This window comes from Seriola dumerili, unplaced genomic scaffold, assembly GCF_002260705.1.
Source record: "Seriola dumerili isolate Sdu_G_001 unplaced genomic scaffold, Sdu_1.0 BDQW01000621.1, whole genome shotgun sequence".
Classification (NCBI taxonomy): domain Eukaryota; kingdom Metazoa; phylum Chordata; class Actinopteri; order Carangiformes; family Carangidae; genus Seriola; species Seriola dumerili.
The window spans coordinates 1,481,741-1,498,973 of NW_019174876.1; the positions used below are offsets into that span (position 1 = coordinate 1,481,741).

General features: G+C 41.4%; 2 protein-coding genes across 3 annotated transcripts in view; one reads left to right on the forward strand and one right to left on the reverse strand.

Annotated features, from left to right (window-relative positions):
• The window catches only part of ntn1 (netrin 1), a 61,189-nt gene extending 49,524 nt beyond the window's left edge, over window positions 1–11,665 (forward strand). For both annotated transcript variants that reach the window (XM_022765030.1, XM_022765029.1), the window contains 2 exons: window positions 6,139–6,213; window positions 11,232–11,665. In XM_022765030.1, coding sequence (XP_022620751.1) covers window positions 6,139–6,213; window positions 11,232–11,560 — 404 coding nt within the window. In that variant the 3' untranslated portion in view covers window positions 11,561–11,665. The remainder of the gene's footprint in view (window positions 1–6,138; window positions 6,214–11,231) is intronic.
• Window positions 11,666–15,096: 3,431 nt separating this feature from the next.
• stx8 (syntaxin 8) overlaps window positions 15,097–17,233 on the reverse strand; it is a 42,983-nt gene continuing 40,846 nt past the window's right edge. Inside the window, exon 8 of the mRNA XM_022765031.1 lies at window positions 15,097–15,901. Coding sequence (XP_022620752.1) covers window positions 15,837–15,901 — 65 coding nt within the window. The 3' untranslated portion in view covers window positions 15,097–15,836. The remainder of the gene's footprint in view (window positions 15,902–17,233) is intronic.

The following is a 17,233-nucleotide window of genomic DNA, read 5'->3' on the forward strand; positions in this document are numbered from 1 at the left end:
GTGCTGGTAGGTCACGGATGGTGTGTGTCACCACTCCCATGGGTCGTGACAGAGACGTCTGCACAGCAACGAAATGTGGAGGAGATTAACCGCTGATGACCTGTGATGGCCGCCCGGGCCGGTCAGGATACACAGGATGTGAAAGTAACTAATGATGATGAGGAGAAGGAGAATTGGAGTGACGATGATGAGGCTCATAAGGGTAACAAGGTTCAGTCGTGTGTGTGTGTGTGTGTGTGTGTGTGTGTGTGTGTGTGTGTTGTCTGGGGCTGGAAGTGATCACAATCTGTGGCGGACCCCTCCTTAGATTTTTTGGACATGAGTCTTGCTTCACACACCCTGTTCCGTACTTGCCGACTCCACCGCACTTTACAGTCATGTCAGCATGGGATCTTGTTACGCTGCTTAATTGTGTGAGCGAGTGAGAGAAGAAGTAATGGTAAAGGACATGTTTCACAATGAGCAAAAAATAGAACAGCACAGTATCAAATTCTCATTATCAGTTTAAAACTTGTTGCATGGAATTTCTGTGCATGGATGACACGAAAAACCCTCGCGGGACTATTTCCTCTGTCCGTGTCTAAGCTTTGGGTGATAACCAACAGGAGTCCCCGCTGATTCATCTGAAAGTCATCAGTTACAGTTACGCAGGACGACTCATCTCACTGGTTGCCGGTTGCACACCACCACCCGAGGGTAAAATCTCGAATCAGGTCAAGAACTCTAACAACCTCTTCACTGGCTGTTGTCTGCCAAAAACAAACCCATCTTTTACTGTGACAATACAATGAGAGAAGAGGTGGGGGTGAATGGGGGAGGGGGGGAGGGCTCCCTCTCTTTCTTTCCTCCTTTCTCTCTCTCGTCTTTTGTTGGACGGGATCCAAACTCACGGCTCTTGGTGTGAGCGGCCCAGCACAGTGCAGAGGAGAACAGAGCAGGGCAGCACACTGGGCTCCATAATCTAATTACATGCTTTATTTGCTGCAATTTGTTTCTCAATCAGTGTGGTTGAAGGAGAAAGCCCTCCTCCCGAGCCGTCATTTACACCTCCTTGTCTCACTGCCCTGCCTCCGTGGACACGTTCATACTACCTTGTATCTAGATGCATCCAAAGTGTGTCTAGATGTAGCTGATATGCGTGTGCTGTTTACACCTGGCTTTGACTCGAGAGACCACTTCAGATCAGATTTCACTTGCCGGGGTACATTTGATTTTATCTGTTTGGAAACTGTGAAAAGCCGCTGAACAGAAGTAAAAAAAAAAAAACATCTTTATATTCAGCCATATTGCTAAAGAAGTGGTGGCGGTGATGGTTAGTTTGAAACTTGGACCGTCAGCTGCTTTTCGTAGCTGTCAGATCAACAGGTGAGGGGTGTATTTTCGACCGCTTACCTCCTTCAGCAGCTCTGAATGTGGCCTGAATCTTTTGACTCCAGCGTGTCTTCGATACAGTTCAACCTACTATCTGCAGGAGTTGCAACTATATTGGATAGTAATGGTGGCTCAGAACTTACATCCAATGCCAACATTCACTGATGACGCAAGAAGTGGGCCCTTTATTTAGCAAGTTGGAAAGCACGTCATACTTTCCTTTTTCCCTTTTTTAGTGGCAGTAACTATGATCTTTCCCCCCACCTCAACCAAGGGTTTTATTTGCCTAATCGTATCCACACCCTCATCATAGTTTAAATACCATAACTGTTCCCTAACCTGAGCCATACTGTTCTCTCCACATTCAGAGAGAGTAGACTCATCCAATGTTGACATTCTTGTCTGGCGATGGCACCGGGGTTGCTTAAAACATAATTTCTGCTACTGACATCTGATCAGATTGCCCAGGTTTATTCAAGCACCAAGTATTAACTGCAGCTACATCTGGCCTACAAGAGGACCAGAGGCTGTAAGCAGGGATTCAGACGGAAAATGTGTTGGGCCTGTGTTGTAGGGGGCGTGTTGCTTCAGGTACTATGAAATATGATCCAGAAAGTCTATTCGGCAATCGGTGTCTTTAAAGTCTTATCAGACACCAAATACACTGCATGGTGGTTTATAATATTCAGACGCAGCATTTTACTACTCAGTGAAGTGATCACAGCAGCAACTCTTATCTTCGGCAGCAACGGTTACAAAGTAAACAGTAGAAAAATGGCAAAGTCCACAAGGAATTTGCCCTTGCTCGTCACTGCAGTGCTTTGTCCTATGGCATCACGTTACAGCAAAATTGGAGTCAGGTCAAATTTTTTGCTGGATGACCCTGCGAGTCTTCTGTGTTGGCAACCTCACTGTGCCGCCAGATTGCACCGCACTTTGTTTGAATATCGCCAACTCGAATAAGTGAGAGGGCTACGTTTTGTCATGCAAGCTTAAAGTCGGTCTGAACGTGTCATAAGGAAGCAGGAACCCTGAAATCCGTTCATGTAAACATTATTACCTTGTATCAAGAACTGAACCTGAACGTTACACATGCACCATTTTGTCATAGATTAATGTTCGCCTCCAAAAATGTCTTCTTTCCTCTTTTGCTTAAATTGTATGATCGGCTTGTTGGATAATCGTCTTCTACATTGTGCAGAGATGTTGATTTTGATTTAAAACATATCAGATTTATTTTTTTTTCTTTTCAGGCACATTTGCATTGACTTTAACCAGCCATGGTTGCTCTTCATTTTACCATGGCTCTTATAATCTGAGTGTTGATCATACATATTTGAGCTTACACCTCAACTGATGTTGAGGGTCAATAAGCAAACCTGCAGTGGGTATACACAAGCTACTGGACAGCACTATCTACCACTCATTTTTATATTTGGGGCAGGTTTAACTATGCACCACTGTACTACCTATCTTACACTGGCAACTGAGCTTAACCCAGGCCTAGTTTTGCTTCCATCTATGGGCATAGCAGAGTTGTACAGTACTGTATCCTGTTGTGGAGCAGCTTGAGTAAGAAGCATCCCGAATGAAAACGATTAGGTTAAAGGGTTATACAGCACTTTGATAGAAGGGGCAAAGGTCCACCTCTCAGTTACGCACTTCTCAGTGCTATGAAAGGCAGGAAACAAAGCGCTGTAGTAACTACATGTACTCAGAACACCCAAAGCACATCTTAGCACAGTGCCACAGGACTGCTCCCACTTCCCCTGCTTGTAACGCACACACAAAGGGAACATTTGTCCTCACGGTAGGGGACTGCCTTGCCCTAAATGGGGGTCTTGGGGTGCTCTCAGCGGGGCCCGGAGCTGTGTCTCAGGGGTACACTAATGGGGAACGAAAGGCTATCAAGGGGAAGTATCATGATGGCATCAAGGGGGGTTACGAGAAAACAAAGCTTTCCTTTCCACGGCTCCCCCCCTCGATCATTTACATGGTAATCAGGTGCAGCTCATAGAGACTCCTCATTTACTTTGCCTATTTTTGTTACTCTCTCTATTTACCACCACCAGCTTCAGCTTTGTGGCCTGCTAACCAGCTTGTCGGGCTACCGGCTTTGGTTTTCCTTTTTGAGCTGATTTTGGGGTTTTACTAAAATCCTGGCCCTCCTCCTCTTCTTCTTCTTCTTCTTCTTCTTCTTCCCACCCCCCTGATAAACTCCACTTCTGTCTTCTTTTTTTTTTTTTTTGTCAACCTCTCCACCCTTTTGCTCTCTACCAGTATCCATTCTCCCGCCTCCTTCTCACTCTTTTTTTTGGGTGCATTTTTTCCTGTTGTGGTGTTCCCCAGGCAACCTCATTCAAGCAGAGTATAAAGGGGAGTAAAGGCATGGAGCAAAGATCTGGTCACAACAATGCAGTTTGTTCATATTCAGGCTGCCTGAAAGCTCCAGTCCTTCTTCTACCGCCCCATCACTCTTATCCACTACTACTCACTGTCCATCCATGTCTTCCTACCTCCTTCCTACCCTCTTTTCCTTTACTATACTCATTACAACTAGTGTAAACTAAATCAGTACACTGGATCCAATTTATGCCAGCTGGGAGAGGGCTGAAAGAGCAGAGAAACTGAGAAAATAACTTTTTTTTTTTTTTTTTTGATGATGATGATGATGGTATGGCCTCACATCACATTATTCTGGCCCTCACTGTAAGTGGCTGGCAGTGTGACAGCACAGCATGGAGTAATCACTGAAGTTATGCACTCTCTGGATTGCAGGGGCCAGCAAAGTGGAGGGTGGGATCTATTGTTGCCTCCTCCACCTCACAGTAATCTGTCATAAAAGAGTGATGGAGACACATGTCACTGTTGTCAACATGTTCTTTACTCAGAGAACTTGCATATCTTTGACGCCTTGCATTATGTATTTGTGTATCGAGCGGTTGGTGGCCTTGTTTCTGTCCCTATACAGTGTGAGTCATCTTTTCGTTTTTTTTTTTTTTTTTTTGAATCAGGGTGGATACTCAAATGTTCCCTATCCTCAATCGCACTTGGAATATACTAATTTTAATCGAGGATCCACAAGACGGTTTCTTAAACAGTGTCCAACAAATATAGAAAGTGATCCAGTTGTTATCCAGAAGATAAATCAAGCTGAAATCAGCTGCCTCAAAGAGTGTGTAGCCGCGATTTGGGTGACCCCTCTGCCTGCGTGAGGTATTTATTTGTTCACCGTGTCCAGAGTGGACGTGACACCCCCACCCCTCCCCGAAAAGGGTCCTCTGCCTAACGCTTCATGGATGGCTAATTTTCCCTTCCTGACCTCCTTTTGTGTGGCATTGACCTGCTTCACACCCCCCACCTTCTACTCCTTCAAATAGCTGCCAGCCCCCTGTGCTCTTCCCCCCTTGTCCACACTGCAATAAATGCAAAAGCTTGACATGGTTCTCCGTGGGGCCTTGAAGTGATCCCGGGGTTATTTTTTTCGGGAGGTCGGGGGCTGAGGTGACAAGCGAGGTGAGATTTTTGGAGGGAGGTGGGGGTTGATGTGGGTGGAGGGTGGTCTGCACAGGCCTGACTCCTTCCCACAGTCTGACAGGGAGTGAGTGGGTAGATGGCAGTGGTCATTTGGATTTCTCCCAAACAGCTGCTGGTACCATCAGCTCCATTCAGAGGTCCTCACCATCACGCACAGAGGTTGTAGACATGGTCGGAGGGTAAAGCGCCTCCACCGCAACCCATCATAGTCTCATTAGACAACACAATCAAACCAGACAGATCTGTGTCAACCAATCAGCCAAAAGAATTATTGAAGGAGGTGCGGTCATCAATTCTAGTTCTCTAAACTTGTTATCAACAGGATCCAGTAGGCAGATGTAATTCCTTTTTTCGTCTTACTAAATCTGCCTTTAGATGAACAAAAACAAAAACCCTGACCCAAAAAGGTATGGGATGACAGAAATAGAAACAAGGTGGCTCTTAAAGCAGCTGACTCAATTTTGGAAAGTTGTTAAAGCTCTGCCACACATGGAAATGTAGGCATAGGAAAATATTCCATATGCTTCAAGCTGGTGGAAATTATAAAGTTCACTGTGGATTGGTTTCCTAACGGTTGCATCAACTAAACTCCCAGCTCATCTATAGTATAGATAATTTTTTAGATATAATTTAGATAATAATACTTTTTTTTTTTTTTTAATTGTAGAATTTACACTGTAAACAGGAGATATTTACCCTGTTTTGTTTTTGTTTTGTTTTTGACATGGAAGATATGAGGTAAATGACTCATTGTAAATGACCTGAATTAATGACCTGATTACTTTAACTATTTACAAAAAGACTAATTTAATTTTCTTTTCTATCCAATTCATTAAATTTTTAATAAACGGTGGAATATTTTTAGATTGTCTAACTATTATTCAATTTTGAAAATAATTATTTGACCAAATTCTGAACCAATTTTCAACATTTGAAAATAAATAAAATATATACAAAACAAATTAGTCATGCATGTTATAGCTTTGTAACTTAAATAAGGTAGTAGGCCCCACATTATTTCCCCCATGCTCTGAAAATGGCTTTATCTGAAAATGTTTTTAGCCCCTTGTCAGCGACTTATTAACAAATGCTAAAATGTTAAATTCACAAAACCTTTTTCTCCCGTGACTAAAACGACAGACTGTAAACACATTACTCCATCATTCCTTCATCACTTGTTTTCTCCCTCTAGCTCACTAACTGTATTTTTCCCTCTTCTCATTCCTGCAGACTGTGACTCTTACTGCAAGGCGTCTAAAGGCAAACTGAAAATCAACATGAAGAAGTACTGCAAGAAAGATTACGGTGAGTCAACAGACAACACACAAGCCCATTTAATGACTTGGATTAATGCTCATTTCAACAGGAAAACACATGCTCTGATGGAAGAAACATACAGTTTCCTTTTCTGGGAGCACTAGAATGACTTTGCAACATTTTTCTCTCTCTGGTGTTTACTGCTTTTGCACCATGTCCTCCCCACGGTGCTGGGGAGCTGCTATAGTTTACAGGGGAGGCATTTTACTGATGGCTTACTCCAGCTTTCTGAGCGCAGAGACAAAGGATCAAACACAAGACAGCACATCTTAAAGGAGGAAGAGAGAAGCAGACAAACAGGAGAGAAAGGACAGGATAAAGAATTAGGCTGAGGTGTGTGTGTGTGTGTGTGTGTGTGCTCCCCACGGTGCTGGGGAGCTGCTATAGTTTACAGGGGAGGCATTTTACTGATGGCTTACTCCAGCTTTCTGAGCGCAGAGACAAAGGATCAAACACAAGACAGCACATCTTAAAGGAGGAAGAGAGAAGCAGACAAACAGGAGAGAAAGGACAGGATAAAGAATTAGGCTGAGGTGTGTGTGTGTGTGTGTGTGTGTGTGTGTGTGTGTGTGTGTGTGTGTGTGTGTGTGTGTGTGTGTGGGGGAAGAGTTGTCTCTGAGCTGGCATTTAAAGACCCGAGCGGATAAAGCAAAGGCAGTGTGACGGACAGTGGGTGCTCTCTAAGAGATCCTCATTAAGGCAGCCCACTTCCCCCACCGCCGATGTTTTTTCTCGCTGCATTCCTGTGAGCGTCCGTCCGCCACGCCATTCAAGGTGTGGATAAGACGTATGACCTCTCCCCTCTCTTCCCCTCCCTCTGTCCCCTCCCCTGATTGAAGTCAGGCTGCTGAACTGGTCAACCAAGCAGCGGCATCCTGCAGCATACCTCAGCAGCTTGACGGACACGCCAGGGCTTTGTTCTGCAGGGATTTGGAGGAGTTAGGGGGTCAGCTTATAGACACCTCCTCTTCCACCAATGCCAACTTTGGTGCTGATGTCGTGAGAAGAGCCTTGTCTCTGAAATATGTACCAGCTCATGCGTGAATGTGTCAGCCACATTGCTGGGTCCTTTTTTTTTTTTTTTTTTTTTATTCTATTTTTTGTTTATAGTTTGGCAAAAAAGGAGAGAAGGTTCAAACTTTCTAATCTCCCCACATATAGATAACAAACAGTCATTTTATCAGCGGAACATTTATGTCAACAGCTATGTAACACTCCAATGATAACAGCTGGCAACATCCATTCAAGGGTGGAGAGGTGTAGAGGTAAAAAGAGACATCAGGATTTCCTGCTGGAGAAAACATCACTCAACATGTTACTGAGTACCCTCATGAGCCTTCCTACTGATTTGGCTTTTGCGTGTGTGTGCGTGTGCGTGTGTGTGTGAGAGAAGTGTAGGGAATCTGCTGGTACTGATGTTTGAGATAATACCAAGCAAAAGACAAATGGAAGTTCCCCTTTTGCACCAGTGTTTTTGTGTGTCAGTGCAGGATATTTTTATGTAAGGGGCAGAGTTCGAGGCAGAGTATTAGGGAGAGAAACTTGAGACAGTAGAAACTTTGGATTTTAGTAGAATTTAACTCTATAAGACTGTAGGGAAGGTTTCTTTTCTTTATATTGTTAACAACTCATTAGGTCTACATATAGGCAGTAATTATATACAGACCAATTTAACAGAACAACAAATAATTAGCGCTGCTCTCAAAAGAAATTTTAAAACATATGTATACCATCTAGTTACTATGCTTTTTTTTTCAAATCAGGTTATTATAAAAACATTTAATTCAATCCATCTGTCCACCATTGGTTGTAAGTGCTACATCATCCACTGTGTAATCCACTTTCTCCTCGCCCTGCCTTCACCAGGGGGGCTTTGTGCTGGTTATGTACATGAGAACCACTAAGCTTCTTGTCATATCCGTCCATAGTTTTCAACAGCATATTCAAGATTTCATAACAGACCAGAACAAGACGCATGTACAGTGTTTACCACACGTGAGCTTAGCGAAGCTGATCGAAAAGTCAAAAGCAATATAAATCTGCAGAATAACTCCAGAGAGCCGGAGCTTTGCACTGTTTTGAAAAGATCAGCAGGGGAGCTGGGCTCCATGCTGCCTTGGGAAACGACACTACAAGCTTCTGTGGTCGATATACAAGACGCACATTAAGAATCACAGGAGGGAGAGGGATGCAGGGAGGGGGTGGAAATGTCTGATCTCAGAAAAAAAAATGCCAGGGATAACTATTCCAGGCATTTCAGTGCACACAGTACACAGTACACAGTCATTGTTGTCCAAACACGAAGAGAGAACAGCACCTGGTGGAAGCTGGTAGGTGCAGGGTGCTGCAGAGGTCACTACCATGTCAGAACATATCAGCCAACTGCCACATAAGCCCTCATGGCACCGGGCTTCAGGGGCACTGTAGGAACTGTAAAAGAAAAGCAAGGCTAATTTAACCTATGTAGCACATTTCTTACACGAGGGAAAGCCCAATGTTGTGAATTTGCGGAGTATTCTTGGAGTCTATACTAGATGCCTGACAACCCACAAAAACTCCAGGAACTTACTACACCCAGCCAAGAAATAGTCCGGCATATTACCCACTCTAAAACCACAACTTATCGTTCTTACACTTCGGTTTTTGTACAGATTAAACAAACGAGGCAGATTTTGTCACTTTGGACAGAGCCAGACAAGCAGTTTCCCTTTGAGTTGAGTCTTTATGCTAAGCTAAGATAAGATTTGCGGCATGAAAGCAGAGCAGCGTTTTACCCCAAATATCAAATACCAAAGGAGCCGTGGAAACTAAAATTATGCTCAGGTATGTTTTCAGTTTTCCAAGTCGGGGGGGGGCTGACGGGGGCGGAGAGAGCGGGGGGCACTAATACTATGCTACGTATTAGCTGAGAAAAAAAAATGTTTCAGAAGCAGTTTTAGATCTTCACCGTTCATTAAGTGTGAGTCACAGGGAAGTGATCCAAGATGTATGGTTGAAAACCTGCCCTGAATACGAGACACACTCTTAATTCTGCCATGATGTTCAGCTCCATTAGCTCTACACTGAAGGTGAAACCAGTGACCCTGGAACAAGGTGGTTCATTTCAAAAGCTGTCCCATAAGCACAGGAGAACTTTAATGGAGCTTAATAGAGATCTGGTCAATATAATACATATTGATAGTTGGGGTAGGAGCCATAAGAGGAAGACTTCTCTCTCCTCCTTTTCTCCACTCTTCGTTTCTCTTCCTCTCTCTCTCTCTCTCTCTCTCTCTGAGGACCGTACCAGTTCATTCATCATGTGATATCACTGAGTGTCTTTCCAGTTAACGTCTCTAATAGCCCTACCCTGCCTTCTAATCACATTACAAATCACACTGCTCTGTCAGTAGTAATGGACATGTGCAGCTGTATATCATAGCCGGACCATAGACCAGTCTTTTCCACTGAGGTTATAAACAGTATTTATTCCACATGAGGGTCCATTTATGGACTTAAGGTATCATTTTGTACATATAAGACGTGGGTGCCCTTATACTTACGTTACTTTTAGTTTTTTTTTTCCTGTGATCTCACCACTTCTCTAAGATCTGTTCATTACTTGATTACAGTGCCGGTTGATTTGTCAGTGTTATCAGCAGCTGATATCAACTTAATGACAAAAATGATGATGATCAAGTCAGTAACAATGTCATCTCATGTTTAGTTTCATAATGTAAGAACTCTTAATGCCCCTTAAATATCAGAAGAATAATGAGACACATCTATACTCTGAAGTACAGTCATACCATAAGTTACAATTAGGGCTGAACAATTATTTGAAATATTATCGAAATAGCAATATGGCCAACTGCAAAGGAGCTGCAAATTTTTTTGCTAAAAGTAAAAAGTGTAACAACATACCATAAATGAAACATTGTGTTATGACAGAGATGCCCCGGCCTAAAAACCATATATTTTTCTGATGAAAATGAAATGCAAAAATGACCATTCCAACTGAAATCATGACTGATATTGTAATTGCAAACAATTGCAATATTATACTTTTTTTTTTTTTTACAATCGATTCGTTAGAAGGACTGATTGTTACAGTCCCTGAAATTACAGCACAGCAATTGGGGATGTTCTTGGAGGTGACCACTAGCTATTACTACCAGTAGGACACATCTTCAGTTGTGTAGCTTCACATCATTGGGTGTTTTGGCCTTTTGTCACAAGACACCCTCAGTTGAGGCAGGCCCACCATAAACACCAGTAAATACAGATAAAACTTTGGGTTTCTAAAAATTGTTTAAAGAAATTAAAGCTATTTTGATTCAGAGTTTCTGAGATATTGATGCCAAATCAGAAGGTGTCAGAGGTCTGGATGCAATGACCCCCTCCCCATGCCACAGTATGGGCACTTATAGCACTCACTGTGAGCCTCTCTCCATCTCTCCACACAGTGCTTTATGTGATTGTAGCTGCAAACTCTTTGCTTGTGGTGTGCTGATGTTTTAATAATAGCCACAGCTGGAAAAAGGAAAAAGGGCCTGTGTGCTTTGAAGGAAAAAAAGAAAAGAAAAAAGAAAGCTCCTTTCCTTCCATCATGACAGAGATCTTTGAATGTGGTGGTTACTCCTCCATGAGAAGCTGATGCAGCAAATTGAAGCAAAAAGAAGGTTGTCATTAAAAGAATAAAAATAGCTGCATATCTTCATGCAGGAGAGCGGTGGTTAGTTGACCCACTGTATCTTATTTAATCACCTCAATAAATATCCAATGACAGAGAAATTTCAGTGGAGTACAAATTGTTATAGGGGAAAACTTTCTCTCAGAGGGCCAGGAGTGTATGTGTCTGTATTACCATGGTAAGGCACGGAAAGAATGAGAAGCACTGGGCCACATGATGTTGTGGCCAAACGCTCTGTGTTTAGAGCCGACATGCAGCAGATTGCATGTTAGGGAAAGAAATCTCACATTAAGTGATTTTTTTGTTATCTCTTTTGCTCCCCGACCTCACTCTGCAGCTGTCCAGGTGCACATCCTGAAGGCGGACAAAGCCGGCGAGTGGTGGAAGTTCACCGTCAACATCATCTCCGTCTACAAGCAGGGCGAGAGCCGCATCCGCCGCGGGGACCAGTTCCTGTGGGTCCGCGCCAAAGACGTGGCCTGCAAGTGTCCCAAGATCAAGCCCGGCAAGAAGTACCTGCTGCTGGGGAATGACGAGGACTCCCCCGGCCAGAGCGGAGTGGTGGCAGACAAAGGCAGCCTGGTTATCCAGTGGAGGGACACGTGGGCACGCAGGCTCAGGAAGTTCCAGCAGCGGGAGAAGAAAGGCAAGTGCAAGAAGCCATAGGCCGGAAACGTTGAAGAGGATGCCGGAGAGGAAGAGGAATTCAAGAGAAATCTGAGCGGGTGATTTAAAAGAAAAAAAAAAAGAAAAAAAAAAAAGAATGAAAGAGGGATGGACAGAGGACCACGGACAGAGAAAAGACTGTTTATGTCGCTGCTTTTTTGTGTAGAAGCATGAAGAGAATTATTTAGGTTGATTTGTCTTTTCTAGTGAACTTTTGTTGAAGGAGCTCACCTTGCAGATTTGGTTTTATGGTTTATTTTACTTTGAGATTTTGTCTCTCTTGTGGATTTGCCGAATTTGCACCTATTACCAGTATATAAAGTTATTTGTGTTTGTTTTCGTTATCTCAGTATGAAATCATTATATTTTAATGTTTTAATTTTATGGACATTTTCTGCTGGTGCAAAGATGACACAGAAAAACCCACTTATAACAACCACTGCAATTTTGCCTCTGCATGGTTTTCTTATTGTATTCTTAGCTAAGAAGCGAGCTTGTTTCATCAAAAGTCTTCACTGAGCTAATCGAGGCAGAAATATTTCTCAGAACTGTGCCATAAAGACAATTGTTTCTAAACCACAACATTTAGCTCAATCTGATTCCATTGTTGTACAAGTTCAGGTACATGTGCAAGTCAAGAAACAAGAAATCTCTTGCCCTACATATTTAACTGTTTACAAATTTAGAAAATGCAGGTGACAGAAGAAAACCAAGGATAAAACACAGTATTGACTTAAGCATATTTGAGCTGACTAATCTTGAGCATATTTTTACTCCCGTATCGTATCTGCCCCCTTCAGACGTACCTGCTTAATTTTGGTGGTTCAGTATCTGTACAAACTTGCATGTGAAGGCTTCTAATTTGCGACTATGTTTAGTTCTCTAACTGGTGCTGCTGATGTTAAAATTACACTTTTTTTGTGAGAACAGAATACATTTAAAACTCACTGATTTCACCCTTAGTACTGACAGTAACTTTTTTTTTTGTTTTGTTTTTTTTTTAAATCTCACAACTCCAGCAGGTTTTTCTTGTGTTCAACAACTGACTTGCAACAGGACAAGAGGCCAGCCACATTGCCTGTCATAAAAATACTATCAAAACATCACAAAATCATGAGTTGTTCATGGCTAGAACTAATAAAAATAAATAATGTAATGAATTTAATTAAGTGGCTACAAAATAATACTTTTTTTTTTCCTTTTAATTAATTTAATCTTATCAACATTTTAATGACGATATCATACTCGTTCTACAACAAAATTATTAGAGCTGTGAAAGCAGCAGCAGGTAGATCATATGGCAAAGTGGAAGCACCATTAGAATCGCAGGTGAAAGTGCAGCTGCAGGTACTGCACGTTCTCAGTGCTGACAATACTGACAAAGAAGTGCATATAGTATGTCACAGCAAGTGCGACAACACAGACGTTTGTATGATTTGTCTCTTTAGAAATTAATTCCTTCAAAACCAGCTCATAGGAAAAAAAAAAAAACTCTGTTCAATGTCTAAAAATGTATCTTTAACGACAAAGGAAGAAAAATGACCTCTGCCTCACTAAGGTATTACAATGTGGATGGCTGCCAAACACCAAATCTGAAAAGGTGAACTTTTCACTTACACTTAATCAATGCAGATTGTATGAGGCAATGAGAATGGGCATGATGAAACGAAAATAATTTACTTACCTCATACGGTGCAGAAAGTAACCCTAACACAAAGCAGAAAAATGAAAACTCCAGCGCAAACTGCTCCTTGAAAAAGTGCTCAACAATTATTTGAATACACTCAACGAGTATTTTTGAAATCCACCGCACACTGGCTTGTATTCATCTAGATTACTTCAGTACTCTGAGATTGTAGATAACTACCTTTACAGTCCACACATGCGCTCGCAAACACAATGCATGACTGTACATTCACTAAAAGACCACTGTGCAACCAGTCAGAAGCTGCAGTCCCCCATTGACCTGTCACGTTAATTCTCTTCACTTCTACACTTTCACAGGGAGAAATGGGGTGAATTGCAATCACTTGACGCTGCTTGATTCAAACCACATTTATTTGTATGCAGTTCAGTTTGGATTTTTCCAAGGAATGCCTGGTAAAAAAAAAAAAAATCACTGCTCAGGTTTGTAAAAAAAAATAATAAAAAAAAAAAAAAAAGAAAAAAAAAGAAAAAAAAAAAGCCCACAGTGTATCTGATGCAAACTGGGGTTCCTTTCAGCCCATCCCAAAATACACTGAGCAACACTTGATGTTGCTGGTATTTGTTGCTTTACAAAATCACATTTACTATGGCACCCTTTAAACTGTTCCACAGTACAAGTAACTGTAAAAGCAAGTGTTTGAAGATCATTTAAAGGCACATGGTTTTAATCTAATGGACTCCTTTGTTTTAAACGGTAATAATGTTTGATTCCACTATCTCATAAATGTGCTCATTCGTCCAGGAATTTTCTGAATGGACCGAAATGCCTCGTAGATTATGACAAATTAGAAGGGCCTTTTAAACCCTGAGAAATCAAAATCACCTGGGCTAAGCTGAAAGATACAAAGTACAGATGACCAAATTGCAGAAGAACTTCTCAGTATTTACAGTTAGGGTTGGTTGGAGTTTATCTTTTTTTTTACTGTACAACCAATCAAACGATTGTAATTTCATCCCAACGTGATGCTACGTGCTGGTGGTTTTCCCAAGGCTGATGATGACGACACACTCACACGTACAGTACATTTACGTGTTCCTGCCTTCCATTGTTAATCCTACAACATGACATTACATGGCTATGTTTTTCTGTTTGGCACAATGTAATCTGTAATCACACCTCTCTAGTCTCTGAAGCCTCATGCTGTAAATTTTACATCCGTCTCCTGAGCAATGGTTTGACAAGCTTCCTGATGAAACGCTACACACATACCTGTCAAAGCATTGCTTTGTGTTCATACTATGAATTGTAAATGTTGTTTAGTTGTCACCATTGCAAAGACTTTTTGCAATGTTGTTTTACAATGCGTACTAATATATTATGGTTATTATATATGAATATATTTAATGACACAAGACATTGTGGATTTTATTGTCTTTATCAACTTTTGTTTTTTTTGTTTTTTTTGTTTTTTTTTTACTTGTGGTTGTTTAGATCGTTGCCATTAAAGAAGGAAATAATAACTACTGAACACACCAACCTGGTAGAACTAAATTCAGATTTTCATTTGAAATAAACTCGTTACATTGAAAAATCATTTGCCTCTGCTTTGCTTTGCTTTAAATGACTGTTTTTATTCATTCAGTTATTAAGTTAATACCAAGGTAAAAAATAGTCAGCTGTTTTCCACTTCTCGTTGCCACTTCATAATATTACAAGTACACTGGGCAAAAAAATATGCAGATTTCATAATGGAAATATGGAAGTGGTACTAGTGTGTCGACGCTTTGTTAAAGGTCCACCCCTGTTAAATATCATGTTACAAAACACTGTAATCCTCCAGAGTGAGGACCCTGGGCATGAACGCAGACAGACAGGAGTCCAGGGACTATTAACTGGAAATGTCATTTATTAGAAATTACAAGCTGAATTGATTTACTAGGAAGGAAAATAGCCATGTTAGTAACACGGCGGAGCTGTTTGTTTTGGCTGAGCGCTACTCTATAAACATTGTAAAATCCCAAGACAAATGATAACATTACAGCTGCTACAGTAATGCATGGGTAAATATAAGTGAGTGTGAACGTTGCAAAGCTTGTGGAATAACTGTACCCAGTGTGAGCCTCAGCCTAGACCACAGACACACTTATGGAAGAAAAGCTCCCAATACCTTGTGGGAGGTCCTACTGTTGGTCAATATTCATCACAGTCCAGACTAAAAATACTTTCCAAATTGATTACAACACTCCAAATAATTAACTGTTTGATGGTTTGGTTTAATGAGCCAGACACTTGAACAACTATTAAAGAGGACAATTTACACCCAAGCAATATATTCTACTGCAGGGCTACCAATGCCCTTCACCCAAGTAGCAACTTACTGTATAAAAAAATGAACCTGCTGCTTAAGTCTTTATTTCACATTGCCATGGTTGGGCATTCACTGGTGACCGTTGTCTAAACATGAAGAGCAAGAATAAGAAAATAAAATCTGATGAGAGACAGTGTTTAAAGTGTCTGTGTCTGTACATGTGTGCAATGTGTATGCAAAGGATTTACACTGGCATTCTGCACCACGCTGTAGTTGGTAGTCGTCCAGCACGGGTCCATGATCACTGCTGTCCTCGTCCCCTACACAGGCCACACAGCGACCACTACGATGGCTATTAGAAGCAGCACGATCACCACCAGCATCCCTGGAGGAGGAAAAAGGAGAAAAAAAAGGAGATCAGATGGCAAAAGCCAAAATAGATGTGCCAATTTGAAGCTTCATGAGGTAATTCCAAACGCTGGCGGCCCCACATGGCAACATGAGGTAACTGTCAGAAACCTAAAGGTCAAGGCTGTTGATATTCTGTAGTTGTTTTTTTTCTTTAACTGTCAAAAAATCCCATGAAAACCATCAAGGAATTGATCCTACTGACATGTATTGTTTTTGTATGCAAAGCAGTTTATGCATCTGCACCGCATACCACTAAAAACCACACTCATAAATAATCACTGGAGCACCAAATGTGTATTAATCCGCAACTGAAAATAGTCCCCAACAAATACACTATTTACCCCTGTTTGAGTGACATTTGAAATTAGCCATTTACAAAAACTTTGAAATTTGAAATACATTTGTAACCTGTTTTAAAACATCTGTAGCCGGAATGAATGGTCTTAGGGCTGAGGGCCACAGAATAGGGAAGTTGGAAAGTTCTCAGAGACAGATAAACACATTGTTGCTTTTCGTCTTTTGAAAGGATTTGCTGACGATAAGAAAAATGAAGAATAATGCCAAACTAATTTTTTAAGGATTTCATAAGCTAGATGTCCTAAAACACAATGTCAAAATGCTAACAAAGCTTGCCAGTACGCAATCTTTTTACAATAAACTATCTCTGATCTGAGCAATTGAGCAATTGAGCAACTGAGCGTGCTATGTATTTTGTGAATGACTGATATTTTTTTCTGTAAATTTGAGAAATTGATAAAGTCACTGGTGTGGGTGAACGTGAGATCGTTCTGCAGAACATTTATGCAAAAAAAAAAGAGAAACTTTGCTATACCCCCTTGTGATAAAACCTTTGCAGTTCAGCAAATTCTCTCTAACTAAAATGTTGAAAATTTAAATGTCAAGCAGCTGAGGAACTCCAAACCTGATTTGAGACAGACTCCGCGAGAAGGAGGGGAATGCAGCAGACACAAGGGAATACACTTGGAAGAGGTAAGAAGCCTACATTCCTCACTACTAATTTACAAAGTCCTTGATCTAGCAAAAGTCCCTTGTGCCTATGCCCTCGCAGCATTTCGCCATTCTTCTCTTGATGACTTAATGCAATTTACATGCATTCAGCAGCCACAAAAGCTTTATTACCACAGAGTCCAAACTGTGATAGGCATATGTTTCTGATTCTGCCTTGAGAGGATAATCATTGTTTTTCATTGATAGTATAGAAGCAGAGAAAAATGTGCAAAAGCTCACTCACACTTCATCAAAGTGCTTTACCCCCAGGGCCTGAAAATATTAGAGTTTTTTATTA